The sequence below is a fragment of the Salvia miltiorrhiza genome, chromosome 5 (assembly GCF_028751815.1).
Source record: "Salvia miltiorrhiza cultivar Shanhuang (shh) chromosome 5, IMPLAD_Smil_shh, whole genome shotgun sequence".
Taxonomy (NCBI): domain Eukaryota; kingdom Viridiplantae; phylum Streptophyta; class Magnoliopsida; order Lamiales; family Lamiaceae; genus Salvia; species Salvia miltiorrhiza.
Genome location: NC_080391.1, coordinates 55392622 through 55419927, shown reverse-complemented (window position 1 = coordinate 55419927; position 27306 = coordinate 55392622). Strand labels below are relative to the sequence as shown.

Below are 27306 nucleotides of genomic sequence, written 5' to 3'. Positions count from 1 at the left end.
GAAAAAGGGATTAGGGAATATATAGAAACCAATATATGTATATGTTCGTATGTATTAATGATTGATTAAAGCCCTCCAATTAATTAAGGAGAAATGTATTTTATTTTGGATTTTGACATCTTTTCATTGATCTTCACTTTAGATTTTGGCATTAGTGACATAGAATATCACATGCAACTAAATAGGAACATTCCTAAGCACACCTTGGTTGTGCTTTTACTTTTTACAATTGCCATTGCCATTGCCATTGCCATTGATGAGATTCTATTAATGTGTTAAGATGAAGGAATAATTGAGTGGTCATGGTCCAAACATTTGAAAGCTCACATTAAATGAACTTATTCCTTGAGATCTCCCAAGTTTAATCGTAATCTTCTAGAAGGTACAACCTATCAAACAAGATGTACAACCTACCAAGCAAAACAACCATATCTATTGCATATCACTATAGGAAGAAGATGATGATTAGATTTTATTGCATATCTTTAAATTTTGTATTAGATTTGTAAACTTGGCCATAGATGGTGATTTCAATAGTAAGCCACCGTTTCTTCAATTGGGTCTCTCATATTTGTAAGAACTCACTTGTGTTCTCATAGTTTGGGTCTATCCTCGCCAAACTAAAGAAGCTTTTTGCGTGTGCGTTTGTTGACCAAGCAGTAAAGAGTTAATACCTAAGGCCAAAGGTTTTGGGTTCGAGTCCCCTGATGACAAGGGTATAAAGTAAACATGTGCAAATGGAATTTGAACCACCATATATATAATATATAATATTATGATAAGCTTGCTTTATTAATATACATTACATAAAACAAATATTATTTCAAGAAACGCCTAACATCTCCTCACAAAAAAAGTGTCATCAAAATATTTTACCTGTTCTGTTATTATATATGAAATATAAAATGTAATAAACCAAGAAAAGAATCTAATAAGTTAAACATGTAGTATGATTTTTCTATTGTATTCCTTGAAAAATCTTTACAAGTTGGAACCCTAGCTACCAAGGAGGAAATCAAAGGCTCAAAATATTCCCAATTTTTTTTTTTTCAAAAAAGAAAAATATTGAAGAAAAGTAGGATAAAACAAAAGGCTAAGAACTTGATTGAAGGCTAATTCCCAACACTTATCACAACTACCATTACTTAAATATACACATTGGCTGTAGTATCCACCACATATTCACACACGACCGTACCGTACAGTCTTTCCCAAGGAACGAGGCAGCGCACCTACAATGAAGCGTATCATAAGACACGTCGCCCTCCTACGTGGAAGACGAGGGCACGAGCCCAGAAAACAAAAGCTCAACCATCACAAGAGCTAGAACATGTGTGAAGATTGCTAGGTTTTTCAAGTGCATTATATAAACTTTAATACAAGAAATCAAGACTAAGATTCAGACAGTTTTTTTGGTTGTGTTTGACAAGAGCAGGTGTCAAAACTCACCAAAAAAAACATTCATATACACATATCATAACACAATGTAAGGAAATGAAAGAGCTCATCAAAGCAAGGTGTCTTCTGCATGAATTGTACAAACATACCAAGCAGGAGCCTCCCACTTAAAATCAAGCATGTTCGAGGTGAGGAGTCGCCTGTGAAGTGATTGTGGGCGCAGCTGAGGCAACGAGAAGACCTCTGCTTTGTGCCGCTTGCACGACAATAGCAAACCGGGCGGCTGCCAGAGCCGCAGCCTCCTGTCCCAGAAAAATCGAAGAAGTTCATAAATAGAAAGTTAAAAGGAATGGAACATGAGCTTCTTGAGTTAATTTTGCCTTAGAAGTACTTGCCTGTCTTTGCCTGCGGCGCTGCAAGATACTGATGGCCCAGATCATGATGTAGCAAGGCAAGAGAAAACCGACGGCTCGGAGCAAGAACAGCTGCATCGATGGGGAGTTCAGAACCATGATATACGTACAGATTGTATGCAAACGACGTAATTTTTGCAAATATACTCACAGAGAAGAAGGTGGAAGCGTCATCGTCTCCCTCTCCATCTCCATCATCGGTGATGGATAGAGCATGCCTCAGTAGCAGAAGAGCCATCAACTGCCAAAACGACAGCAGTGAAATTATATATTTTCGCTAGTTTTGAAAACGGATGCTGTGTATACAACAATATCACTCAAGAAATTTTCAAGGTTGTTGCATCAAAATGACTGAAAGAGATCCAAATAAAGTGCACAATGGTAGTAAGCCTTACAATTAAAGCAGCCGAACGACAAAATGCTGTGCCACTGTTGCTTGTACCATTATAATCATCATAGTCAGCTTCAAACAACTGGCGCTCAGCCTCAGCAATGGCCAGAAGTCGAGGGTCGTGCATATCCAGGGGAGTGCCCGAGATTTGCCAGACACTCCTAGAGACGGATAAAAACATGCCAAAATCAGTATTTGAAATTATAGAGACGTTAAATATTGCCTTCACATTAGAAAATAAACTTGACGGCATTAACTGTTAAACATCTAAAATTGTTACTAAAAACTTTGTTCGAGAAGAAAAGCTGCTCGTATAAACATTACACATGTGCTTCTCAATATGGAAAATCCAGTAAGTACCCGATATCAATGCTAGTTTCATCGGATGGAGGCCGTGCAGGAGCAGTATAGCCCGATTGATATGGCTGCAAATTTACACGAGTCATCACTGAGAGAGAATATTATGCTGAAACCATACACTACAGGAAACCACTCGAGTAAGAAAGCATTCGTGAGCAGCACGGAAGCTGACTGTCCTTTTCTTAGAAAGCGACAGAAAGAAAACTAACTTCTATTTGCTAGGTGCAGCCACTTGTCACTCAAGTGCATGCCCGAATTATTAAGGAATAAGGCAGAGAGTGAGTTAATCACACCTAAACAAAATAGTAGAAAACTAATGGGATCTCCACGCATATGCATAGAAACCATAGGTGGGTGGTGTATGGAAGCTTTTACAAAAATTCTATCCGAAAAGTACTGCTCCTACTGAATCATGCCATCGTGCCTTCTCATAGATCCCTTCCAATGGTTTAATATGACTAATGTTCGGTTGTACTAGTACAAATGATTCCTAGTCCTACTTGATCAACGGGACATCCTGTGCTTGAATACCTCAAGACTCAAGTGAAATAAAACATGCTCTATGAAAATTACCATATCCCTAAAGTTTCGAACAAGCATAGCTAGCTGCCTAATATGATTCATAAGACAGTACGACACTAATCAAACAGTTGCAAATCGACAAAATTAGGAGGAGCAGAATAGTCGCATACCTGATGGCAGATCTCACAAGTAATGTCTCCTTTCTCATTGCACCAGTACTGAACACATTTGCGGTGAGCATACTGTGAACAATCAGTTAAAACAGTTAGTTAGGCTATCTGAACAAACAGGGTCTTCTCTCACAGAAGCGAGGGAAAAGCATCATCACATTTAAGAATCTTTATCTATAGAATAATCATTGAAAAGTATAACCCCGTGAATCAAGGAAGATATAAAGAAATTACTTGCTAAACAGCTCACCAAACTTTTCTAGCTAACATAAATTTGAGCAACATAAATTTTGTCAAACAGCTTATTGTCTAAATACTATATGGTAATAATATGCTACGCGATTTTGGTTATATGGGGGTTTAGAATCATTCGAGGATAGGAACAACATTGCAAACAATAAATATTGAACACTCTAATCTATACAGGATGGTGTCAGCTCACATAACAGTGAAATCAAGAATATCAAGAACTCGAGTTCATCCCATTTAGACATTGCATTCACTTCACTACAAGGATTGAAACTCGAAGGCCTAACCACTCCTAGAAACACATTTCGTAAACATGGTAACGCAGACTAGTCAAAATCAACAGGAACAATGAAAAAGGGCATAGCACACCTTAAGACTCCCACTGCAAGCACACGGGCTCTCCAAATTGTTTATCGAATCCTCCTCCTGACAAATCCGGCACTCCCCCATCCCTATCAGCGGCGCCTCCTCGTCTGCATCCTCATTTTCCACCACCACCACCACCTTCTCATCCTCCGGTGCTGATGACGATGACGTCCCCACCAACTCAGACTTCTTCCCCACGGAACCACATGAAACGGCGTGAGACACCGGTTGGCTATGCTCAACCACCTCAGGCTTCGGCAGCTGGTCCATATTCACCACCAAATGCTCACCCATTCACAATTTCCTTTTTTAGTAAATTTTATTCTTTTTTTTTCTAACCACGCCGCTACCTCAATCAACAACCAAAAGTATCCCTAAACATAAAATTCACCAAAATCAACCCCTCAAAAAAAAATTCAATCTAATATTGCCCCTTTCCCACCAGTCACAAAATTGTCATCTTTTTTTACCCCAAATTGCAATCTGATTAAACGAACCCTAGAAACCGTGCCGTTTCTATCTTGAATTTAATGAAAACCACCTCAGCGGCAGATTCTTGAAAACAAAACAAAACTACCACATCAATCAAGAACCAATTTTTAGGTAGGCAGAATCTAAAGTTTCAAATACAGTGGGCAATCCAGGAAAAGAAAAACAACTAATTAAAGAAAATCAACCGATCGCGCTGGAATACGCAGCGGGATCAGAGAAATTCTTTATTTCTTTATCTTAGGAAGCCAAAACCAAACTCAATATGCAATCAGAAAGCAATGAGCTACAAAACAATTGAAAAATAAAGGAGAATAAAAATAACGAGAGATATAAAGAGGGAAGGAAAATACCTGAAAGCAGAAGGGAAAAATGGAAATGGGAGTGTAAAAGAAATCGCGAATTTGATGCCCAACCACGAGAAATTACCAAGGTCAATACGATATGTGCGACGTATTCTCCTCTTGTCTTTTTTTCTTTTTCTTTTTCTTTTTCTTTTTTTAATTACTACATTTTTGCTACTAAATATTAGTAAGACATTATTTATTACAGTATGACATTTATCTTCTCGATGACTAATAAAACTAACGTGATTTATTTATTTTTTGAAAATCTATTTATTACTTCACAATTGTCAATTTTTTTATTTTATATTATTTTTTACTCCGGTGGAATCAAGAAACCCCATTTCTTTGACATAAATGCTAAAATGCCAAATACATTTATTTCTTATTCCAACACATACTTTATGACTATATGTACATACATTAATGACAAATGCTAAACATTATTATTATTATTATTATTATTATTATTATTATTATTATTATTATTATTATTATTATTATTATTATTATTATTAAATAATAGATGTTGAAGGACTTGGACGTACATGCAATGTTGTAATTTGATAATGAGGATTGACGATTTTAGCGAGATTAGGAATGTAGCAAACAAGGCAAAATTTGTCCATTTCTTATTAATTTTGGTTGATAATATTGACCCGAGGAATCCTTTCAAATTACTATACTTTCTCTGTTGTATTTAAAATATCTAATTTTTTATTTTGAGTTGTCTCATTTAAAATAATTCAACTAATAAAAAAAAATTGCCCTTAATTTTGAATTGTCCCCTTTGAAATGTTTCACATTACACCCTTATTTTGAGTTGTCTCATTTAAAACAATTTTTAATCTTTTATTCATTTTTTGAGACATTTTAAATACGATGGAGGCAGTATAAAATATTAAGAGGGAAATCTTATTATAGCCCTCGTTCATAAAAATATAAGTTTTATAACCCTAGTTTATAATAGATAAGTCACTACAAGAAAACACGCGTTTAACGACCGAAATTAACGACCGAAATTTTCGGTCGTTAATTTTTCGGCCTTAACGACCGATTTACGACCGTTTAACGACCGATTTTATTTTTTATTTATTTTTATTTTTTAACGACCGAAAATTCGGTCGCTAATTATTTTTTTAATATTTTTAATATTTTTTAAATAAAAAAATATTTTTATTTAATAATTTTTTTAAAGACCGAATTTTTCGGTCGTTAAAATTATTTTTATTTATTTTTAATTTTTTTATTTATTTATTTTATTTATTAACGACCGAATAATCGGTCGTTAATTTTATTTTTTCAATTTTAAAAATTTTAAATTTCGTTTTTATTTTTATTTATTTTTATTTTTTGATTATATATAAATATATATATATATATATATATATATTTAATTATTTTTTATTAATTTTCTATTTAATTATTATTTTCAAATTATAGAGAATATTTTAAAAATGATTGTTATTTTCATAATATTATTCTATAAAAATAGATAATATTGATTATTAATCGTCAATGTTTCGCCGACACCACAAATCTTAGTTATTATCTCGACATATTATAAGGTTATGAATGATTAATGATATCTATATATTATATGAAAACACAGTTTATGGCAATTTAGCAAATAAAATAACATATAAAGGGCAAATATCTTAAAGGGCCAGCACAGTTTGTATCAGTTATTTTTTGCCAGCAAAATTCTCCCTCACACATCTCTCACTAACAACGATTCCCTCTCCCTCACCGAGACGGTTCTCCCAACAATTTAAATCTCTCTCTCTCACAATATCTCTAAAGCAACGACAATTTATCAAAAATCAATATAATTTCTCGAACTGCTTTCCATCCATTTAGGGAGAATGGGTCGAACGCATTGCTGCGGCGGTTGCCGAAGAAGCTCGGAAATCAGAGACATATTTTTAGCTTTTCTAATCGAGAGAATTAAAGCGTGCGATTGCTGAGAACTTGTGATGTATCACTGGAATTGTTTGATGGGGAATTTGGTGAAGAAGGAGGTTCATTTATGGTGCGAGGGGAAAATTCCGATGGTGTCGCGCGACTTCGAGAAATCATGAAGTCTAGAACTTGCCGGTGCTTTCTAGAGGCCTCTCTATAATTTGACATTTATTGAACAATAAATATATGAATGTGGGATATTTGGGAACATTATCTTTTAATGTCATTTCAAGGATACCATTTTTTTGGGGGGAGGGGGGTAGAGGCTCATGCAGATGGGCATAAGTATCAGTTGCCCACCATCTTCCCTCTTCGCTCGCCATTGTTACATGTCGTCTGCAGCAGGAATGTTACCGCCGTTAACATCATTTTTCCATCTAATTTCATCAACGATATTGTCGAGTCTTGACCTCACCGGTGCCTATCATAGCAGTCCAGCGATGTTTGATCGCCACCGTCCGAAAGAACAACAACCAATGTCCCCCTTTATCAGCGAATTGATACAGAAGTTACCATCACCATCTCCTATTTCTTTTATTTTCTATTTGAGTTCTTTAAATTCTTAATTAATTTCTTAATTTTGCTAAATACAGAGTTTTCATGTGTGTTTATAGGTGAAGTTTGAAGTAGATAGGGAAGCTTATGAATTTCGGTGGATTTTTAAGGTTCCTCACATTTTTGTTTTGAGATTTTTATTATTCCAATTTTTACACTGTAGATTTTGAATAATTTCTGTAACTTTCTCGGCCTTTTCTTTTTCAGCAATCAATCCCCCTACAATTTTGCCGATATGTTCTCGGGCAGATCTTGCGTGTGGTCGCCGTGTGGGAAATGTTAGATGTAACTCTGCAGGTGAGAAAGTATGATCCGTTTATAGTTGTTGAAACAAGTGGTGACAAGTTGTCAGGTTCAACTGGCTATAATTCTGTCGTAGCTAGGGTAAGGGTTTTTCACTTAGTCGTGGTCGATCATTTTATTTTTACGTTTGTGGATGAACTGATGTAATTATGCATTGAAGGTATATATTTGGGAAGAATTCTACAACAGAGAAGATACCGATGACAACACCTATATTTACTCAAGCACTCAAACCGGAATTCTCCAAAGTATCCATTCAAATAGTTCTTCCTTCCGAGAATAATATGAACAGGTGAACTTTCTTTATCTCTGCCAGTCACTTTTCTGAAAAATATACTCCTAAATCTCATTTTTTTTTTCTATGTATATCAAATTATCAATGGTGTTATAATTGAGCAGTTTGCCAGCTCCAAATGAAGTAGAAATCAGTTTGAGGAAGGTGGAAGAAGGTGTAGCAGCAGTGTCGAAATTCAGTGGAAAGCCAGATGAGGATATTGTTCAACCTCTGTTTCCTTTGGCAGGTTTTGGACAGTCGAGGTCATCTCCTTATGTACGTATATGATACATAATTGTTACTCATTATCACTTATACTTGCTTTATTTTTTAAAATAATTTTTATCTTTATACTTATTATCACTTAAAAACAATTAATAGTATTTCAACTATTTAAAAATAATAATTTATATAATATATTGATTACGGTTTACATTTATATTTATTTATTTAAAATATAGTTTAATGTTGATATTCGCCGTGCATCGCACGGGCGTGCGTACTAGTTTTATATTGAATTAGAGTTTAAATGAATTAATAGGTACTATATATATCAATAATACGAGTGTTCTGTACTGGTGACTACTCGAAAAGAACTTCAAGGTTAAGCGTGCTTGAGTTAGAGCACAAGTGAGATGGGTGACCTACTGGGAAGTTCGTCAAATGGTATGCAATTAAAGTCAAAATACATTAGAAATACACTAAAAATACTTGTGGGATACAAAGATTAAAAAAAAAAATTATTTTTTTCGAAAAAAAAAATATTTTTTTTATTAATTTTTAACGATCGAATTTTCGGTCGTTAAAAATAAAATTTCGGTCGTTATTAAAAAAAATAAATAAAAAATAAATTTTTTATTTATTTTTTTTTTCTCTTTTTAACGACCGAAATTTCGGTCGTTAAAAATAAAAAATCGGTCGTTAAATTTAACGAACGAAAAAACGGTCGTTAAAACTCGGGCGACGATGCAAACAACGACCGAAAAAAACGGTCGTTAAATCGGTCGTTAAAAATATTAACGACCGATTTTTGGATTTTAACGACCGAAATTTCGGTCGTTAGAGCCGCATTTTCTTGTAGTGAGTTATATAGTCATTTTAAATTTAAAAGACTATAACACCCTTGGACTTTTTTGTACTCGATGGTGTACTCGATGGCACCATCGAGTATACCATCGAGTACTCGATGGCGGCATCGTGTACACCATCTAGTACTCGTGGTGCCATCGTGTACACCATCGAGTACTTCGATTACTCGATATTGTTGTAGAAAATCTTCATTTTTTTCATTACTCGATGGTGTACACGATTATGTCATCGAGTACACCATCGAGTACTCGAAGTTTCAAAAAAATCAAAGGGTGTTATAGTCTTTTAAGCCTAAAATGACTATATAACTTATCTATTATAAACTAGGGCTATAAAACTTATGTTTTTAACAAAAATGGCTATATTTGATAATTCCCACAAATATTAAACTAAACTACTTGAGACAGAAACCATGGAGAATGACAAACATAAACATAAGTAAAAAAAACACCTTACAAAATTAGTTTCTTTTGAAAAGATTGATTATTAAATATTTTGTCCCTTAACATTTTGTCAATTAAGTGTAGATAAAGCCTACATGGCCCAATTCACAAGGCCCAAATAGCTTACTTGGCCTGTTTCTTTATTTCAATAAACAGAATATTAATTTGCAAAAAAAAAAGTATTTGTTAGGAGTCTTAGCACTCAAAATACTTTTTGAAATGCATAAATGTTTGAAATATAAGTTTTAGTATATAGTATTTTTTAAGTAATTTTACTGCTTTTTTAAATAAAAAATAACATATATGGACTCGTCATACAAATTCATGCATCATAAAATAACAAAAAATCACGCCTATTATAGATATATAAAAACTTAAAAAGGTAATTTACTTTCTTTTTGTTTTTTTAAAAAAGGCCATGTACTCCTAAATATGCTATTTTGCAAATGTCTTGACATTTAAAAACTAAATTTGAGGTGTAAACTTTAACTAATCTTTTATTTTATGACATTGCTCGACTCAAAACTTTAACTAATCTTTTATTTTAAGAAAATGTTTGGATGCATCAGTTAGTTATTTTTCAAATAAATTTCACTTCTCAATTTAACTAGATTTAACTTAAGAGGTTTAAACTTGATTTGAATTCCCCAGCTTAATTAGCAAAGCATTGTTTAGAAATCCTATGTTGATTAATCATTTGTATAAGGGGGGTGTATTCGTTGTGGAATTTGATGGATTTCTATGGATTTTAAAAGTCTGGGTGTATTCGTTCAAGACTTTTAAAAGTCTGCAGAAATCTGGGTGTATTCGTTCAAGACTTTTAAAAGTCCATATAAATCTGGGTGTATTCGTTCAAGACTTTTTAAAATCCATACAAATCTAGGTGTATTCGTTATTCCATTGACTTAAAATCCGGAATGACTTTCATGGATTTCATCCAAAAAATACACACGACGAAATCCGGCCAAGAACCACGAGAATTGAAATCCATGAAATTTTAAGTGAGCGCTGAGTTCCAGCGCCCGCGGCCAAGAAGCCAGCGAGCGCTGGGTTCCTAGCGGCCGCTGGATTGTCGCGAGCGCTGAGTATGTATATATAGGTAGACAATCAATAAAATAGTGGCTGCAATCCAGAAAACGTATTGGTCAACATCAAATTCTTCAACTAATAGGAGAATATTCAATTCCAATATTTTTTTATCATAACAAGTAATTCCACTATTAACACATTATGTGATGCATTACCATGAATTGAGATTCCCGATTTCTTCTTATTTCACTCTCCTATGTAGCTTTATTACAAAATTTTATTTTTATTTATTAACAATTCTACAGTTCTTTGTTTTAACAATATACAATTATACATCCTGCCTGATTCATTTTATTTTAATTTTAAAACACAAAAGAAATATTTCTTTCTCCCATATCCAATTTCCCTTTTTATGTCCAAGCCAAAATCATTAAAATTAATTAAATAATTAAAATTTGAGACTTCTAATTGCTATTTACTAATATTATTCATTTAAATCTAATGAAAATTTATATGATTTTTAATTAATATCACTAGCGAGCGCTGGATCTCTTCTAGCCGGCGCTGGTTTCATGGAATTCAATTCTAAAATTATCCCGTAAAATCTTCGAAAATCAGTGAAAATCGGGGTGAAATCCAATCACGAATTCTTTGAAAGTCGTCTAAAATCTATGTGAAATCCACAACGAATACACCCCCCTAAGTTTTGATCACATAGTCAAATGAAGAATCTGCCATCTGTCGCAACATGATGATTCCAGAACTTTCCACAAGCTTCCAGACTCATCGCCCATCACCTGCTCGATAAAAATCCCCACTTCCAAATCCCGCCCAAATCCATCAACTCCTCTCTCCAATTCTCTCTAAACCTTCACTAATCATCTCGAATTCTCCATCAATGGCGTCCGAAGCTGCTTCCCCCGATCAATTGGGCGAAATCCCAAGCAATTCAAGCGGCGGAGGCATCCCGTTCTTCCTCCCTTTCCTCTTCGCCGCCGCCGCCGCGGCGCCAGACGCTCACGATCAGCCGTGGCTCGTCTTCATCGACGCGCTCATCCCGGCCGTGGTCGTCGCGGAAGGCGGCGGCGGATCGAACGCCTCGTTCGACGATCTGCTGCCTCCCAAAGCCGGGCGGCGGGCGGCGTCGAAGGCGTCGATCGACGCCATGCCGACCGTGGAGGTCGCGAGCGGCGAGGATTCCGGATCTAGCGAGCAATGCGCGGTGTGTTTGGAGGGATGGGAGGGCGGCGAGACGGCGAGGGAGATGCCGTGCAAGCATAGATTTCACGGCGGGTGCATAGAGAGATGGCTGAGTATCAGCGGCTCTTGCCCTGTTTGCAGATATCAGATGCCGGAGGAGGAGGAGGAGGAGAAAAATCGGGATGAGAGAGGGAGGAGGAGAGGGGTTTGGGTGAGCTTTAGTTTCGGCGGTGATCGGAGCTCCGTTGACGGTGAAAATCGCGAGAGTAATGAATGATTGAATTTCCTCTGAGAACCTTCGAGAAACAGAGGATTAGGATTTTGGAGTATATTTTTTTCTTCTTCTTTATTTTCAATTTTTTTAATCATTTCTTTTGGGGGTTTCGCCATCTTCTTGTATATATAAAACAAAGTTTTCATTGCAAAAATGAATCTTCAATTCTCGTTAATTAATTATGGGTCGATTCAGAAGTCAAAATGAACTTCATTTGACTTTATATTTTAAAACTCATCTATTGGCCAAAATTAATCTTTTGACCGAGAAAATTATAAGTATTTTTTTGGTTAAAGATGAAAATTTGGAATCGTACATGAAAATCGTAAATTAATTACATAGCTGTTTAGAAATCAAAACTTATTTAAATTTGCATCCCATAACTCATTTGTTACTCAAATTTGATCTCTTCTCTAAAATTGATTTTTTAACCAAGAAAATAGTATCGGGTAAAAATCAAAATTTGGATAAATCTAGTAGTATTACTTTCAAAGAAAAACATATAAGTGCTCAAAACATAACATTTTTGTACAAGAGAAATTGGTACGTCTCTAACAAAACACCACACTAAAGAAAAATCAACTGTTCAAATCTATAAATTTAGGAACCGATTTGGTGCAGTTCAAATCAATGGATTCCTCCGGATGCAGAGAGAGAGAGAGAAAGCTCCTCTCTCGGAGCTGACAACGTTGCGTGGAAGCCTCCGACGATGATGTGAGAGAGCTCTCGACCGAGTCCACCATCGAGGCGAGCTCAGCGAGCTGAGCTCTCGCATGCTCTGCCTCGATGGAGCAAGAGCCGTACTCAGATATGGTTTCCTGCGCCTTTCTCACCACTCTTTGCAGATACTTGCCTTGAGCTTCCACTCTTAGCTGCAGATCTTTCTGAACCTTCAATATTTTCACACACATATATATATTAGGACTTTCATACGTTCAATTAAGCGTTATTCACGTTAAAATACATAAATTTTTGGTTAACTTCCAACGCTACGTGGACTTATAATTTTATCATGATCCGAAAAATTAAAGACTCAATGGCATAACTTTTCATGACCAAAACGACATCGTTTTAATTGGAGCATTGTTGCATCGACCAAAGTTGGTGTAATAATACATTTAAATGTTTATGCTTTTTTCTAGGGGGTGTAAAAACGCCAAAAAACATAAACTTTCATAGTACATTTTAGTTTTGCATGTGAACTTAAAATTCTAATTTTAAATACATGAACGTTCATTTCTTTCTGAATTTTGCACATGATGAATATCTTTGACGAATGAAAGTCAAATTAGGTAAATTCTACCATGAATACAACAATATATTAATGAATCATTCATCGAAAATGTTCATCGTGTGCAAAATAAAAAAGAAACGAAAGTTCTTGTATTTGGAGTCATAATTTTAATTTCATGTGTAAAACTAGAAAAATGTGAAAGTTCGTGTATTTTGGCATAATAATCCCCTTGTTTTTGGTACCTCGATTTGTTCGTGCAATTTCCTCTGCACCTCCATTTGCATTTGCAGAGCCATCGTCATCTGCAAATTTCTGATAAATCACAGATTAATTTGTGTTAGTATTTTTTCCCACTATTTTTTTTTTTTAAATTGTGTTAGTGTTAAAAAAAATACGTAAACAATTATTACCCTGTAGTAGAGCTGTCGCGGGTGGTCTTGTTGGTAGAGTGACGGCTCGTTTTCTCACCAGAGTCTGGCATGGAAGAAAAAGAAATTAATTTTCCATCACAAAAAAACTAAAAAAAATGTTTCCTAATTAGAATAAGAATTGTTACTTTGTTGCTTATTTTGGTGGCTCCTTCCCATCCTATATTTCTGCAAATGGCTCTTGAGATGGTACAAAGTGAGGCCATCAACGGCCATGATCCTCATCAGAGATTTAGGCGTTGCTTCTGCGTTATATTACAAACACAAATTAATACATGTATAATATGCATGTATGAAAGGGAAAATAATGAAATTAGAAAAGGGGAAATAAGGTGCTAAACTGTGAGCGCCGCCGAGGCGGTCGACGGCGGCGACGAACTGGTGGTGGAGCTCCGACGTCCATCGGAGCCGAGGCTTCGCATCGCTTGATAGAAGCAGCCTCATCTTGTTGTTGTTGTTGTTGTACATTAGTAAAATTTTCTTGTTTTTTAAGGTAGCTAAGTTTGAGACATGCATGTAGTGTGTATGTTGTTTTATTATATATGTAAGGGAATATATGCCATGAGCTGTGGCTCTTTTACTTTCTCTCTCATCTCTCATTTGTGGATAGTGTACTTTGTTTATTCTGTTGTTTGACTTGGAAGATTGGAGAGAATCTGTGATGCTTGCACTGAAAAGCATCACACTTCCATTTGAGCCTCAAAAGCAGAGTAAAGAAGAAAAGTGTGTGGTTTATTGTTTTTATCCCTCTCTCTCTATGTATATGTTGTGTTTTTTAGTAGCAAATTATGGTCAAGTTCACATATATACTTCATCTGCTTAATTATAAAAAATTGTCCTAAGGAGTCGACACAGATTTTGATAAAATAGTCGAGAGTATTGTGAGTTGAGACTTAAAAAAAATAGTGTTAACAATATTATGAGTGGAGAAAGGGATCCATCCTGTCATAGAAAGTTTTCAAAAAAAAGAAAGGGATTGATATTTGTGAACGTACCAAAATGACAAAATTAGAGATCCTCGCTGTTGCTACCACTCCCCGGTGCGCACTTGGGGCGTAATTCTGCGGGGGGGGGGGGGGGGGGGTCGGGTGAAAAGAGAGAAAGGCACGTTCCCTACGCCGCCCGATAGGGGAATTTATGAAAACTAAAGAAAGATAATCGAAGAATCTGAGGCTGTGAGAGATGGGGCTCGCTAGCTGCAGAGCCGATGGCTCGAACAGATGGGGCCCACCCATGAGTTCGAAAATTTGACTCGCAGCCGTGGATGCTCTTATGTGTTAGCATATGTGTTACATTTATTTGATGTTCATAATTAACTTGGATATAGTGTCCAAAATTAAATGATGTTCATCCTTAGTAACTGGTGATAGCTTCTAGTTGAAGCAAGAAAAGAAGAATACATAAGACTATAATATTAGTGATATGCATGATAGAAATCATATGTGGCCCAAAAAGTTTTGGACATTTGAAAGAAGGAAAAAAAAAGTAGGAGCAAATGAGTTAGCTTTCTCTTTAGCCAGCAGCTACACTTGAACTTCTTTTTCCTACTTTAAGAAATTCTAAAATTCTATCTCAATTTTTTTTATAAAAAAAAAAATCGAAAATTGAGTAAAGAAGATTCAAGGGAATTTTCAAGATCATAAAGAGAAGGTTCGTAAAAAAAAAAAGGTGTACTAAACAAAAGATGTCTCTCAATCGATTATTATTCTGTTTGGGACCCCATGAAGGAATTTGGACAAACATCTTCGAACACGAAAGCATCGGTTTAGGATGATAGGAATATTGCTTCTAGAATCAACAAAAAAACTTGTCACCAAAAAAACTTGTCACCACCAACGAATAATCCATAAATATTTATCCGCCAAAGATTCGTCGAGAGGAACATTTATTTCGGATTATTCGGTTCAGATCAATAGGACGAGAGGAACATCGACGATGTAAATTCATTCCGTTTCGAACTAGTTATGCCGGGTTATTTGGTTCGAATTGCTTAGACTAAAAGTTTTCGAATTATTAAATTTTTGCCATAATCGTTCTTCGTTTTAAATGTACTCGGAACAATCGATGTATTGATTTCAATGTTACATAAACTATGAGCTCTTACATCTTTACATTATAAACTTACCCTCCTAAATAATTGTGTAAAAAAAAAGTCAAATGTATTTCTTATGAAACTGAAATATCGCAATTATAGCTCCATTTTTTTTGAAGCCGAAGAAGAGCCAATATATTAAGGATAATCATCCAACACAATCTCCGACAGTCCCAACACACTGGACTATCACAAGAATGCGCAAATTGTGCTAGATAATAGACGGCTCTATTAGCCTCCCGATAGACATGATTAACACTAATCAATATAGTCGATTGAGCCGCACGAAAAATATCCAGAATATCATCCGGTAAGAATATTTTAGCAAAATTTGTTCAGTGTGGACCCGGTAATTGCAAAGTTTTAAAAAGTGATTTTTTTTAATTGCAACATTCTAATTAAAAGCCATATGAAAATTATAAATTTAGATAAACATAACGTCACTTCCAATAATTAACCCATAAAATGATAGGTGCATTATAGAATAAGATGCTTGGAGCTTATAAAAGTCATGTTTAAAAAGTAAGGTAATCCAACTTTTAGTCATTGCCATTACAACTTTGGTATTAAACAAACAAATTTAAAGATCTATATATATAATTTTTAATAATTAATTATCGAGTAATACAAAGGTATTTATGAATTTCAAAACATTTCATATAATATTTTAAAGCAATATGTTCTTTAATGGGCTTGAGAGAAAACCTAAATTTCCTACAAATAATGGCAGCTTCAACTTTTGCATCATGACATATTTCTCCTTCATACATTTGTTGTCTGCATAAAGTGTAACTCTTAATTTTACTTTTAATTACATGGACATGTGGAATTCTTCTTGCCATCTTTTAATTTTGTCTGAACATTTTTAGCATTGAAAAATAGAAGAATGTATCTTAATGAAGGTTGTTCTATGTTACATGCATGAGTTAGAAAAGCTAAACATGATGATGATTTTGTAGTTCAAGTGGCTGACACCTCACTCCCACTTCTTCCACTCAAACATTCTTAATTTTTGTTGTAATAATATGATTGCCTTTTTTTTGGATAGATTTGCTTGAGTGGTACAGACATTTTTCCTTGTAAATATTATTAAAAGATATTATTCCAATTATCTTAATAAGAACCCCTCATCATATTTCCCTCCAAATGGCTAGCTTTACACATGATCCTAGATTTGTCTTCTACTTTTGTATATATAATCCAAGTATCTTGAATTTGCTTAAATTAATTTTTAATATGAATAGCCCTTCCCCAGAAAAATATCCATTTTGAGTGTTTATTTATTTATTTTAATTATAGGTATGTATATATATATATATATATCATCAAATAAATCACTACACCGCATGTAGGTGAGACCTCTACAAAGATGAGAAAACACTACACCACACGCAGAAGGGATCTTTATACCACATACAAATGAAGAAAAATACTACACCACTCGCAGACGAGATTGAATTCAAGACTTTCCAAATATGGGAAAACACTACATTACACGCATGCGAGATTGAACCCAAGACCTCTCACAAATGAGAGTCTTTGGATGCTTCGACTTTGCTACTTGAGCTAGACCTCATTGGCTGAGTGTTTAACTTTTTTCATTTCTTTTGTGAAGTTTTTAAATGTAAATTGTAAATTAATGGGGTTTTTTAATATAGTTTCCTTTATTCTAATGGGAAAGTTCCTAGAAACGTCACATGGTTGATTATGGGGTCATGCTTAATTCATCATACTAATTAATTGCTGTCAATGGCCACTAATTACAATTATTCATCTAGCAAACACATGGGTCACATATGATATGCATGAAATACATTAATTTTGGAAGTTGATCAACTTGATTTTAGTTTTCGGAAGCATATAATTGAGATTAAACTAATTATATAAGAATTTAATTTTGGGAGCTAGTAAACTATATTTAACAAGTGATGTACTAATAAAAAGACAAGCCCTATATATGATATGTCATATAACTCCCATTATTCAGTCTCTTGATATCGAGTTCGATTCGATTTGAGACCGATCAAACCATCTGAATGCTCGACCCTAAGAGAAAGAGAAGGTAAAACAACACGCAAACACGTGTTGTGATAGGTTTAGTACAAGGAAAGGTACGACTCGATTTAGGTACTAAAATGTGCTACACATATTACACTACGTACAACGCAAGAAGCACAACATACAACATAAAATTTTATTCTTTAACTGGGGGATTTGGAGTGTGACGATTGTTTGCTCCCGATCCAGGATAGTCCCTATTGATCTCGAAATCCATTCTTCCCTCCACCATCCGATCTACCTGCTTATTTATTTAATTTTTTAAATTTTGTTAAAGAAAAAGCAACCACATTCAAAATGACACAATATTCGAGTTCGTTTAGTAAAGTTCGTAAAGTCAAGTTGTAATATACCTGCAATGTGTCATCCGCTAAGGTGACGCCTCGCGTTTCATGCATCACGTTTATGGCCCCTAAAATGTCACAAAATAAAAATAAAAATTAGTCGAATATTATGCATAAATGAATGAAAAAACACTAATAAGAAATTAATGAGAAAGAGCATAAGGTTGAAATAAATTTACTTGTGGTGGCAGTGGGGAGACTAATGAATGGAATGAGGAGAGAGAAAGCTAGTAGAGAGAGAAGGGATTTGGATGCCATTTTTTGAGCATAGCATTGATGTGTTTAATGTATGGGAAAACATTGTTCCATATTTATACAAGAGAAAATTTAGTGTTCCAAAAGTTGGGAATCCTGTTATGGAGGGGTACCTAACCTTTTAATTACAAATTATGTCTACTTGAAAAAAAAATGGTGGGCTGTCTGCTTTTGGTGCATAAACACATAAATTTCAAATTGTGTTTCATGTATTAATTAAACTATGATGAAATTTCCAGTTCAATGCACAGCTGTGTCTTGTTTATAATGGATTATTAAATAATGGAGCACTTGGTGAGAAATAGTTTAAGTCAATGGTTAGAAGAAAGCAATATGAAATTAGATCCCACCAAAAAAAGGTGGAGATTGAATGATGATACTACCAAAATCTATTCATACATACTATGTATGAATAGCACTACCCTTAAATATTTTGGATTTGTTATGGTTTCTGACTTTCTGTAGTAATTAAGCAGAAGTCAAGTGTTAGTTGGATAATTTAATTAAGTTTGTATCAGGAATTAATTATGTTGGCAATGGTAGTATCATTTTCATTGGATGTGATTTATTTAATAGTATAACAATGTCAATAATGCTATTTGGACAAAATATGTCCGAACAAAATACGATTAAATAGTTCATAATATAAGTTTATTTAAAAAATTTATTCAAAATAAAATATAATTTAGCTAGTTTTATTGTTTTCTTTATATTGTAAATTTTCTGTAATCTTTTAATTACTTTTTTAATTTTTATTATTGTTAAAGTACAAAAACTACAAAAAAAAATAACAGAAAATAAAAAAATTGTTAAAAAATTACAAAAAAACTACAATACGGAGAAAACAATAACACTAACTAAATTTTTTTAAATCTTGAACCAAACTTTATAAATAAATTAATTTTAAAAAACTTAACTTTTTTTTTGTCCAGACAAATTTTGTCCAAATAGCACTGCTCTTAATATAATCCACATATTAATTAGGAACATATTAATCCACTATCATATTCTATTCTTGTTTTGAGGTAAACAAATAAGTATTTATGTGACTTAATTATGTATATTGATGCACCGAATCTTTTTACCTTATTTATATTTGATGTTGATTTAATCACACGTTTTAATAATAATAATAATAAGGGTAAGTTCCAGATTGCCCCCTATTAAAGTCAGAGGGAGAGCTGTCCACTACCTCAACGTGGCTTTTTGGCACCAATTTCTCCCCTATCGATAGGGGTCCCCTCGCGTTTAGCCCCCTAAAGTCAGGGGGAGAGCTGTCCCCGTCGACGGGGGGGGGGGGGGGAAATTGATGCCAAAAAGTCACGTTAAGGTAGTGGGCAGCTCCCCCCTGACTTTAGGGGGCTAAACGCGATATGGACATCATCAATAGGGGGTAATCTGATACTTAATTCTAATAATAATAATAATAATAATAATAATAATAATAATAATAATAATAATATAGCTACAAATTACAACTGTTTTTTTGAGAGGATAAACCCAAAAAATTACAGACGAACACCCCTAAATTAAATAAACCCTCCAAATTAAAGCTAAGATTCCTCCTCAAATAATGAAGTAACATAAGATCTGACAAATTGGCTTGATATCTGAGTTAGTTTTTAAAAACTAACGCAATCCTCTTTTAAGATTACATGAGTTTTTGTATTAACAATCCACCACTTTGTCCAAATGCTAATTAGTGCGTTTTTGTCGGCCAAATATGAAAAGATGCTTCTACTCCTAGAGAGAGAGAGAGAGAGTGATCATTACACCATTTGTTTCAACCTGAAAATGGCACTTGACTTGGAAGATTACTACTTATTAATTTAAGGGTTGGATTAGATAGATTAAATGTGGGATTAATTGCAATGAGATTAGGTAATTGCGATGGGAGTGGCGTACAAAGGCACGTGTTGACAAATCTTGATGTGAAATTTTCCTTTGTCTTCTATAGATTGTAGTATGTTAGTGAATAGTGGACACCAAAATTCTTTGTCTTGCAAAAATATTATGTTTGGTGAATGGTTTAATCCCTAATTTCGCTTCTTTTTCATTATTGATTAATAAACATTTATGTTTGGGGAGATGATTAATAACACAGGACGACCGAACCACACTTGAAAATCAGGTATGACAGACTCAAACCTAACAAGTCGTTAATAAAATAGTTAGTGAGATTCGAATCTATCTACTTTACTACTAGACCTTCCTCATAGGACACTCTTTTTATCCTATATAAGAAAAGAGAGTCTTAGTTTATATTTTAAAGTTTTTATTCTTTAATTAAAATCACTTATGTTTTCATATTGCTCTAGATATCTTATCGACTTGATTCAGTTACATCTTTTTACATTGTATCAAAGAACTTTGGTTTTGTGTGTGCGCGTTAACTTAGCGGCAGGTGGTTAATGTCCAAGGCATGTAGTCCTGGGTTCGAGTTCACTGTTGTACAGTTTTAAATTTCTTTATTTATTTATATAATTTATTATTAAAAAAAAAAAAGAACTTGGGCCTTTGATTGTAGAATCTTGGCATTATACTTGAGCCCACATTTGAGACAACAACGTAGCCCAAACTTGGGCCCGTTTGCTAACTCCTATTATGCGTAAAGAATTCATCATAAAAAATATAGTTGACTAAAAAACAATATTTAATATGAACTCACTTCTATTAATCAACTCTTTGTAACACTTAAAGAAATGACTAGTTATTTCATCTTAATTTAACGCAAAAGCTTGAGTGTAAAATCCAGACGTGCCCTAGTAATTTTGATAAATATTTAAATTATAATAAAAAAGAATATTAGTTAATTTTGATAATTATTTAAGTTTTCTATCACGTATCACAAAACTAAAATAAAATGAAGCAACAAAAACTTACCATTAGAAACTGAATAATAAATATTATTATCAACCTCACAATTAATCATCCAATTCAATCCTCAATTCTCTCCATCTCATAACTCAAATCATAACCAAAGAACGAAATTAAAAAAATATATAAATAAATATATAAACAAATCACTACTCCGAAAGGGAATCGACACAGAAGTTTCTTGGAATCTTCGGATTTAATTCATTTCATCAACCTAGTAATTTCGAGGAAATTTCCACAACAATTTCTCACAACTCATAGTTTTATTTTTATTCCCCACATAATTATAATTATAATGCAAGTGCACGTCACGTCGGCATAAGTCAAATAAATTAGATATATAATAATATATTTCTAAACATAAAATAAAATAAAAATACAATATATACAAATTGTTCTGTCTATTTCTTCATTGCTTAACACACTCAACAACCCCACTAATTTCAGCTTATCTAACCCCAAAAATTTCTTGGAAATTTTGCAGAATCAAATCCAAAGTTTCCCCAATATTAAATATACCATTAATTTCACACCACACGACACTTCACAAAAAATTAATGTGACCTTCACCTCAAACACGAGCTATTTTTTTTTTTATCTTTTTCTTTTTTAAACCTTTATAAATAGCCAACACAACTTTGGCATATCCACACCAAGTCACCAAATCCACCCCACAAAAAAAGAAAAAAAAAAAGAAAAAAGATTCAATTCCAATGGAGTTGAGACTAGCAAGCATTTTTTCAAATTTGCTAGTTTTCGGTTTCAAATGTTTTCTCACTGACATGGAGGATTTTTTTGCAAGAATCCATTTCTTCCTCCATGATTTTCCAAAGTATTTATCAGGAAAATGGAATATTTTCTGGGGTGGAAATATCGAAAAATCCAACGCTTCTTCGCACTGCTACACAGAAAATTCAGCAAATGAGAAACGAAAAATCCCATTTGCAGAAATCAACTCGATTTTGAGTAGAGTTGGAATAGTGGGATTGGATGATTGCGAGAATAAAAGCAACCTGGATGAGGAAGATTTAGTGGGGCTGTTTGAGGAGGAAGAGCCGAGTTTCGAGGAGATTAAGGAATCTTTTAAGGTGTTCGATGTGGACGAGGATGGGTTTGTCGGCGCCGCCGATTTGCAGAGAGTTGTTCTTAGCTTAGGTTTGAAGGAAGGTGGTTGCAGTTTGGATGAATGCAACAAAATGATCAAACCTTTTGATGTTAATGGTGATGGTTTCATTGATTTCCAAGAATTTGTGAGTTTCATGGAGAGATGCCTGTGCTAGGCTCTTCCATGTATCTCTTGTTTCATGAATCATAGTATCTAATAATAAATGAACCCCATCAAAAAAGCTCATATCCTATATTAACATTGAAATTATCCAATTGGCCACTTTTTCCATGAAATTTATCTTTTGATTTTATGGTTATTTGTCTTGCATAGATGAAAAATATTTCATCCGTCCATAAAAATTGTACGTGGATTACTACTCTCCATCCTATTTCTATATTTCATTTTGTACTATCATATTATAAGTGATCTGTTTTCATAAATGATCACAATATTTAATCCTTGCGAAAAGTGTGGGTCATATTCGGATGAGATCCTCTGTCCCACAATTTATCGTGTCTCACTTATAATTTCGCAATTTTAATTATTTTTATAAAATTTAAAATATTACTCCCTTTGTCCACGAAAAAATATTTTAAGGGAGGGTGGCACAAATTTTAAGAAAACTTGTGCTGTTTATTTAATTTGTGGAAAAAGGGGCCCACAAATTAAGAAAATTGAAAAAAGTTAATTGAGTTGTTAGTGGGGAAAGGGGCCCACAAATTAGTGAGCGGAGAAAAGACCAACAAATTATTACTAAAAATAGATTATGACATCTTTTTGTGGACGGACCAAAATGTAGTATATATATATATATAGTTTAATCAATCATATAATATACTTATTTATCATAAAAATATAAAATATTTCATTCGTCCCTCAAATTTATACACACTCTATTTTTGGATACTACACCACAGTTTATGCACACTCTATTTATACACAAGTCTATTTTTTATACATCCCTCAAATTTATGCGTACCTTACCTTTTAATTTACACTATTTACCCAAAATCTATTTAATAGTACCGTCAATATAAAACCTTTTCTTTACTATTAATATTCAAAACAATTTTTCATTAAAATATCTATCGTGATCAACTATGTATATTTATGCAAAAAATTAGTAATTCAATATTTTCAAATTGACTCATTTACCGATTGTGTTCACAAACTAATGACTTGAGAAAAAGTTAAATTGAAGACTCGGAGCATCGCCGGAGGAAAGGCTCTAAAGTGATGATCTCCATCTTACAACCTTTATTCTCCAATAATGTAAAGACTCTACAAGGGGACTATAATTTCTCCATTTTCATTTTATTTCATTTTAACTATTCAATTTTTAAATTCAACATTTTATTAAAATTAAATTTCAATATTACATAAATTAAAATAAAATATAAGTAATAATTAAAATTAAAATTACAATAATTAAAATCGATACTACATCAATCATCTACTTTTCATTTCTAATTATCCCCATTTCTCTAATTTAAATGCATTTCGAAATTAAAATAAATATTGAACTTTAAAATATTTTTTTTATTAAACTTAAAGTTTTAGAATTGCAATAATTAAAATAATTTTTTATTAAAAAGGATTGAAAAAGTTTAGAATTTTAAAACCAAAAATTAAGTAAAAACTTAAAAGAATTGAAAACAATTGATTTTGTGCACTATATAAAAAGAGATGCTACACAAAGTTAATTTTTGTATTGTATCTCACATCAAAAAGTGTAAGCTTTTCTATAATATTTAGTACAATATAAAAAATAAAATTGCATTTAATTAAAATTATAATTAAAAATAATAAAAATAAACATAAATAGCTTCACACCCGACCCCAATTTTGAAACCCACACCTAGGGATGGCAATCGGGTACAACAGGTACGGATAGTGACAATCCATACTCATACCCGTGAACTAAATGGATAATGGTTTTTAACTACGAAACTATCTATGGATATCAAATGGTATCCAAACCCGCTACCCATCGGGTATCCGCCAACCCACTATTCGTCGGGTATCTGCCACCGGCTATCCGTCGGATACCCCCATCCACTATCCATCGGATACCCGCGAAACAGAATTTAAATATAAATTTATAACAAATTTAATACAAAAAAAATCAACACAAATAACATAGTTCAAATCCACATCCTTTATCCATGTTGAAATCCACAAATAACAAAGTTTAAATCCAAATTTATCAACTAAAATATAAAATTCCAATGGGTGAATTAGTGTTTGGGCCTTAGGTTTAGATTCTGTTAGGGCCCTTTTTTAAGATATGATATGTTGGCTCATATTTCAAATGTATATTCAAAGCCCATATTTTTAGGATTTTTTGTGGGTATTTGACGGGTATTTCACGCATAATTGACGAGTATTTTTGCGAATATTTTTCGCGGGTAAACGGGTTTCGCAGATATGGATAGTAAGTATCCAAACTCATATCCACGAACTAAATGGATAGTGAATTGCAACCACGAAACTATCCGTGGATATCAAATGCCTCTCAAATCCACCCTAATAAGTTCGGATTTTCGCGGATATCCGTTACCCGCGGGTAAATTATCATCCCTACCCACACCGAGCTCCTATGATCTGCCAGCGCGCGATATGCCATAGCTAGAATTAGCCATTGCCCATTGGAGATGCTCTCACTCGTTCATATATTTCAAACTTTACTAAATATAAGCTTGGAATAAACTTATAATCCTAATAACTCAGGTCACTTATACAACCACAATTTTTAAAAATCCAATTTTGTACAATGGATTCGGAATTATTTCTTTTTAGGGGAGGGATTTGGAATTTGGAATTATTGATGGGCTTTTGTTTCTAATTAGGGAGCCCACTAACATTACGAGACCTAGGCCATCCAAGATTATTTTTTCTCGACGTACTTCAATCTATATCTTATTAATTCACATACATATTTATAAATTCAAAAAAAAAATTATTTCTTTCGTTCCATTTATATTACACATTTTTTTAAAATTTATTTTATTTATAATAAAATTTCTAAAAATTCTATCCACTCTACGAATATAAAATAAGTGCTTCCTATTTATTCTACACCCTTTTACCAACTCATTCTTAAAATTTGTGATCATTTCTACTATGGTCATTTTTAATAATGAGTACAATCGTTACTAAAATGGGTTAGTTTGAAAATATTGAATTAAACTTCTAAATCTTAGAGAGAGAGAGAGAAAGTGGTGACAAGACAATATAGAAGGCATAGGCATTTTGAAGCAGTTAGTTCCCATCTGAGGAAAACGATGTTGCAACCAAAAAGCAAGTCACCATATCTAACTGTAACAACAAATTCTACGACGGTCTCACAAAGCTCCAACACCAAGAAAGTCTATAAACGGCGCCTCTGTCGCCGACGCCGAACCCGATTCCGCCGCCGCCGCCGCCTGTGACACTGGGAAATGATAGTGCGACATTTGGAATCCGCTCACCACCGTTGGGTAGTACAAATTCGACTCCTCCCATTGGCCCGTGCTCTGCCTCACGTCACCGCCTGCACAAACCCAACCCCCCATAATTTTAACAAATTTTCCTAACTACTTCCAAAATAAAAAAAAAAGAAAATAAAAAAAACAAGACCTTGAAAGAAAGCAAGAGATGTTTGAGGCGCCCAGTAACCGGCGTCGGCGGCGTCGGCCCTTCTGAAGACGAATTGGCCCATCTTGCGGCGGCGGTGAGCGGTGGATTGCTCCCTATATTTCCTCGCCATCACGACGTGCCAATGATTCTTCACCGCGTTGTCGGTCCTCCCCGGAAACAGCCGCGCAATCATCGCCCATTTGTTGCCGTATAATCTGTGCGCCGCCATCAGCCTCTCCTCCTCCTCCTCCGTGAACGCCCGCCGGTTTATCCTCGGGTCCAGCTGGTTGAACCACCGCAGCCGGCAGCTTTTCCCTACCCACCCACCCCAAAAAAAGAATTTCACATTTTTTTAATAATTAAAAAGAAGCGTCTTACCAACTGAGCTGCATAAAGAATTAGTTAATTAACTAACTAACCAACTAATTTACCTGATCTTCCCTCCAATTTATCGGCAATGAGATTCCAATTCTGTGGGCCGTAGACGGCGACGAGCTCCTTGAGCTTCGAGTCCTCGGCGGGGCGCCAATGCCCTCTCGCGCAAATCTTGCCGTTGCCGGAAGAATCCCTGCCCCCGCCGCCCCCGCCGCCGGTGCTGGATCCATGCATGTCGGAGCAATCCTGATTGTCGGATTCCAACGCGGCGTTGAGGTCGATCAGGTGATCGCCGCCGGAGTCGGAGCCCTTGTCGTCGGAGCAGCTGAAGCCGGCGGCGATGGAGAGAGCCCTCATGTCCGGAAACACCATTGAAGATGAGTGAAAATTCGAACCATTGTATGTAACGCTACTGCTCTCGCTACCCATATATATATATACTTGAAAATTTGGAATAAAATTAAAAAATTTGAGAAAGAAATGAGCACAAGGATTTGTTGTTTTATTTTGTGGTTTTGTTTCGTTTTGGGTTTCTGACAAAAAAACAAACGGGGCTGGCTACAGTGCCACTGCTTGCGCTGTGTCAGATCATCTTTGACGATGAGAGGGAAAATGGATTCTGAGAGAGAGAAGAGAAGAAAGGAGTTGAGATTAGATATATAGGCTGGTGATGGTGATGATGATGATGATGGATGACCTTCTCACTTCTCTCTGGATAATGTGCAGTAACGTTATTTATATTTAATACTTTTATATTTTTATTTTTCTGTATTTTGTAAATAAAAATTTGGGAAATAAATAAATAAATTGTAATGTACATCGATTTCGAATGAAATTGTCTCACAATTTTGCATAAGCCACCATCTCTCATGTTAGTACTAATATTTTAAAAGATTATTTTTAAAAATATTTTACCATAACTTTGAATTTATCAACCATAATATATACTAATAAATTATTAACTAATAAAAAATAATTATTATATTCTAATTTGATGAAATAAATCTTAATTAATAATTACAATATTAAATTAAATAATCTACAAAATTAAAATTAGAGAAAAAAATAATATTGAAAATAAAACAC

General features: G+C 34.2%; 5 protein-coding genes and 2 long non-coding RNA genes across 16 annotated transcripts; 3 read left to right on the top strand and 4 right to left on the bottom strand.

Annotated features, from left to right (window-relative positions):
- Positions 1-908: 908 nt before the first annotated feature.
- LOC131025204 (uncharacterized) lies at positions 909-4862 on the bottom strand. Of its 9 annotated transcripts, none has more exons than XM_057954855.1 (9): positions 4712-4862; positions 3873-4243; positions 3255-3326; positions 2563-2627; positions 2207-2363; positions 1963-2052; positions 1794-1883; positions 1548-1700; positions 909-1267 (listed from the first exon to the last, which is right to left on the bottom strand). In XM_057954855.1, the coding sequence occupies exons 2-8, from the start codon at positions 4161-4163 to the stop codon at positions 1572-1574; spliced, it is 894 nt and encodes a 297-aa protein (XP_057810838.1). In that variant the 5' UTR covers positions 4164-4243; positions 4712-4862; the 3' UTR covers positions 909-1267; positions 1548-1571. The 9 variants fall into 9 exon arrangements, with proteins under 9 accessions (XP_057810838.1, XP_057810835.1, XP_057810840.1 ...); XM_057954852.1 differs by having other exon boundaries at positions 909-1232; XM_057954857.1 differs by having other exon boundaries at positions 909-1232; positions 1548-1697.
- A 1533-nt stretch (positions 4863-6395) lies between these two features.
- Positions 6396-8269, top strand: LOC131025203 (uncharacterized). Its single transcript, XR_009102112.1, has 4 exons — positions 6396-7329; positions 7427-7603; positions 7683-7814; positions 7922-8269. It is a non-coding gene; the product is annotated as an uncharacterized LOC131025203 (long non-coding RNA).
- A 2986-nt stretch (positions 8270-11255) lies between these two features.
- LOC131026147 (E3 ubiquitin-protein ligase MPSR1-like) lies at positions 11256-11834 on the top strand. The gene has a single exon (XM_057955916.1). The coding sequence runs from the start codon at positions 11256-11258 to the stop codon at positions 11832-11834; it is 579 nt and encodes a 192-aa protein (XP_057811899.1).
- Positions 11835-12293: 459 nt separating this feature from the next.
- On the bottom strand, positions 12294-14608 carry LOC131025202 (myb family transcription factor PHL8-like). 2 transcript variants are annotated; one of them, XM_057954849.1, is made up of 5 exons: positions 13835-14608; positions 13622-13738; positions 13476-13539; positions 13308-13377; positions 12294-12721 (listed from the first exon to the last, which is right to left on the bottom strand). In XM_057954849.1, exons 1-5 carry the CDS (start codon positions 14172-14174, stop codon positions 12410-12412), a joined length of 903 nt encoding a protein of 300 aa, XP_057810832.1. In that variant the 5' UTR covers positions 14175-14608; the 3' UTR covers positions 12294-12409. The 2 variants fall into 2 exon arrangements, with proteins under 2 accessions (XP_057810832.1, XP_057810833.1); XM_057954850.1 differs by having other exon boundaries at positions 13830-14173.
- Positions 14609-17516: 2908 nt separating this feature from the next.
- On the bottom strand, positions 17517-18639 carry LOC131025201 (uncharacterized). The gene is made up of 3 exons (XR_009102111.1): positions 18167-18639; positions 17997-18055; positions 17517-17884 (listed from the first exon to the last, which is right to left on the bottom strand). It is a non-coding gene; the product is annotated as an uncharacterized LOC131025201 (long non-coding RNA).
- A 3262-nt stretch (positions 18640-21901) lies between these two features.
- On the top strand, positions 21902-22399 carry LOC131026146 (probable calcium-binding protein CML46). Its single transcript, XM_057955914.1, has one exon. It carries the CDS (start codon positions 21902-21904, stop codon positions 22397-22399), a length of 498 nt encoding a protein of 165 aa, XP_057811897.1.
- Positions 22400-25449: 3050 nt separating this feature from the next.
- LOC131025200 (transcription factor MYB77-like) lies at positions 25450-26845 on the bottom strand. Its single transcript, XM_057954848.1, has 3 exons — positions 26277-26845; positions 25846-26160; positions 25450-25759 (listed from the first exon to the last, which is right to left on the bottom strand). Exons 1-3 carry the CDS (start codon positions 26647-26649, stop codon positions 25572-25574), a joined length of 876 nt encoding a protein of 291 aa, XP_057810831.1. The 5' UTR covers positions 26650-26845; the 3' UTR covers positions 25450-25571.
- Between the last annotated feature and the right edge of the window lie 461 nt (positions 26846-27306).

Bases quoted from the DNA above. Each gene is read 5' to 3' on its own strand.
- LOC131025204 (XM_057954855.1), bottom strand. From the start codon at position 4,163: ATGGGTGAGCATTTGGTGGTGAATATGGACCAGCTGCCGAAGCCTGAG. The intron at 3,327-3,872 runs GTGTGCTATGCC...GATTGTTCACAG, and splicing joins CTTGCAGTGGGAGTCTTAAG to TATGCTCACCGCAAATGTGT. The intron at 2,628-3,254 runs GTATGCGACTAT...GTAAATTTGCAG, and splicing joins CTTGTGAGATCTGCCATCAG to CCATATCAATCGGGCTATAC.
- LOC131026147 (XM_057955916.1), top strand. From the start codon at position 11,256: ATGGCGTCCGAAGCTGCTTCCCCCGATCAATTGGGCGAAATCCCAAGC.
- LOC131025202 (XM_057954849.1), bottom strand. From the start codon at position 14,174: ATGCTTTTCAGTGCAAGCATCACAGATTCTCTCCAATCTTCCAAGTCA. The intron at 13,540-13,621 runs GTAACAATTCTT...CTTCCATGCCAG, and splicing joins CCACCAAAATAAGCAACAAA to ACTCTGGTGAGAAAACGAGC. The intron at 12,722-13,307 runs GTACCAAAAACA...AAAATATTGAAG, and splicing joins AATTGCACGAACAAATCGAG to GTTCAGAAAGATCTGCAGCT.
- LOC131026146 (XM_057955914.1), top strand. From the start codon at position 21,902: ATGGAGGATTTTTTTGCAAGAATCCATTTCTTCCTCCATGATTTTCCA.
- LOC131025200 (XM_057954848.1), bottom strand. From the start codon at position 26,649: ATGGGTAGCGAGAGCAGTAGCGTTACATACAATGGTTCGAATTTTCAC. The intron at 26,161-26,276 runs GTAAATTAGTTG...GTGGGTGGGTAG, and splicing joins TAAATTGGAGGGAAGATCAG to GGAAAAGCTGCCGGCTGCGG. The intron at 25,760-25,845 runs GTCTTGTTTTTT...GGGTTTGTGCAG, and splicing joins ATCTCTTGCTTTCTTTCAAG to GCGGTGACGTGAGGCAGAGC.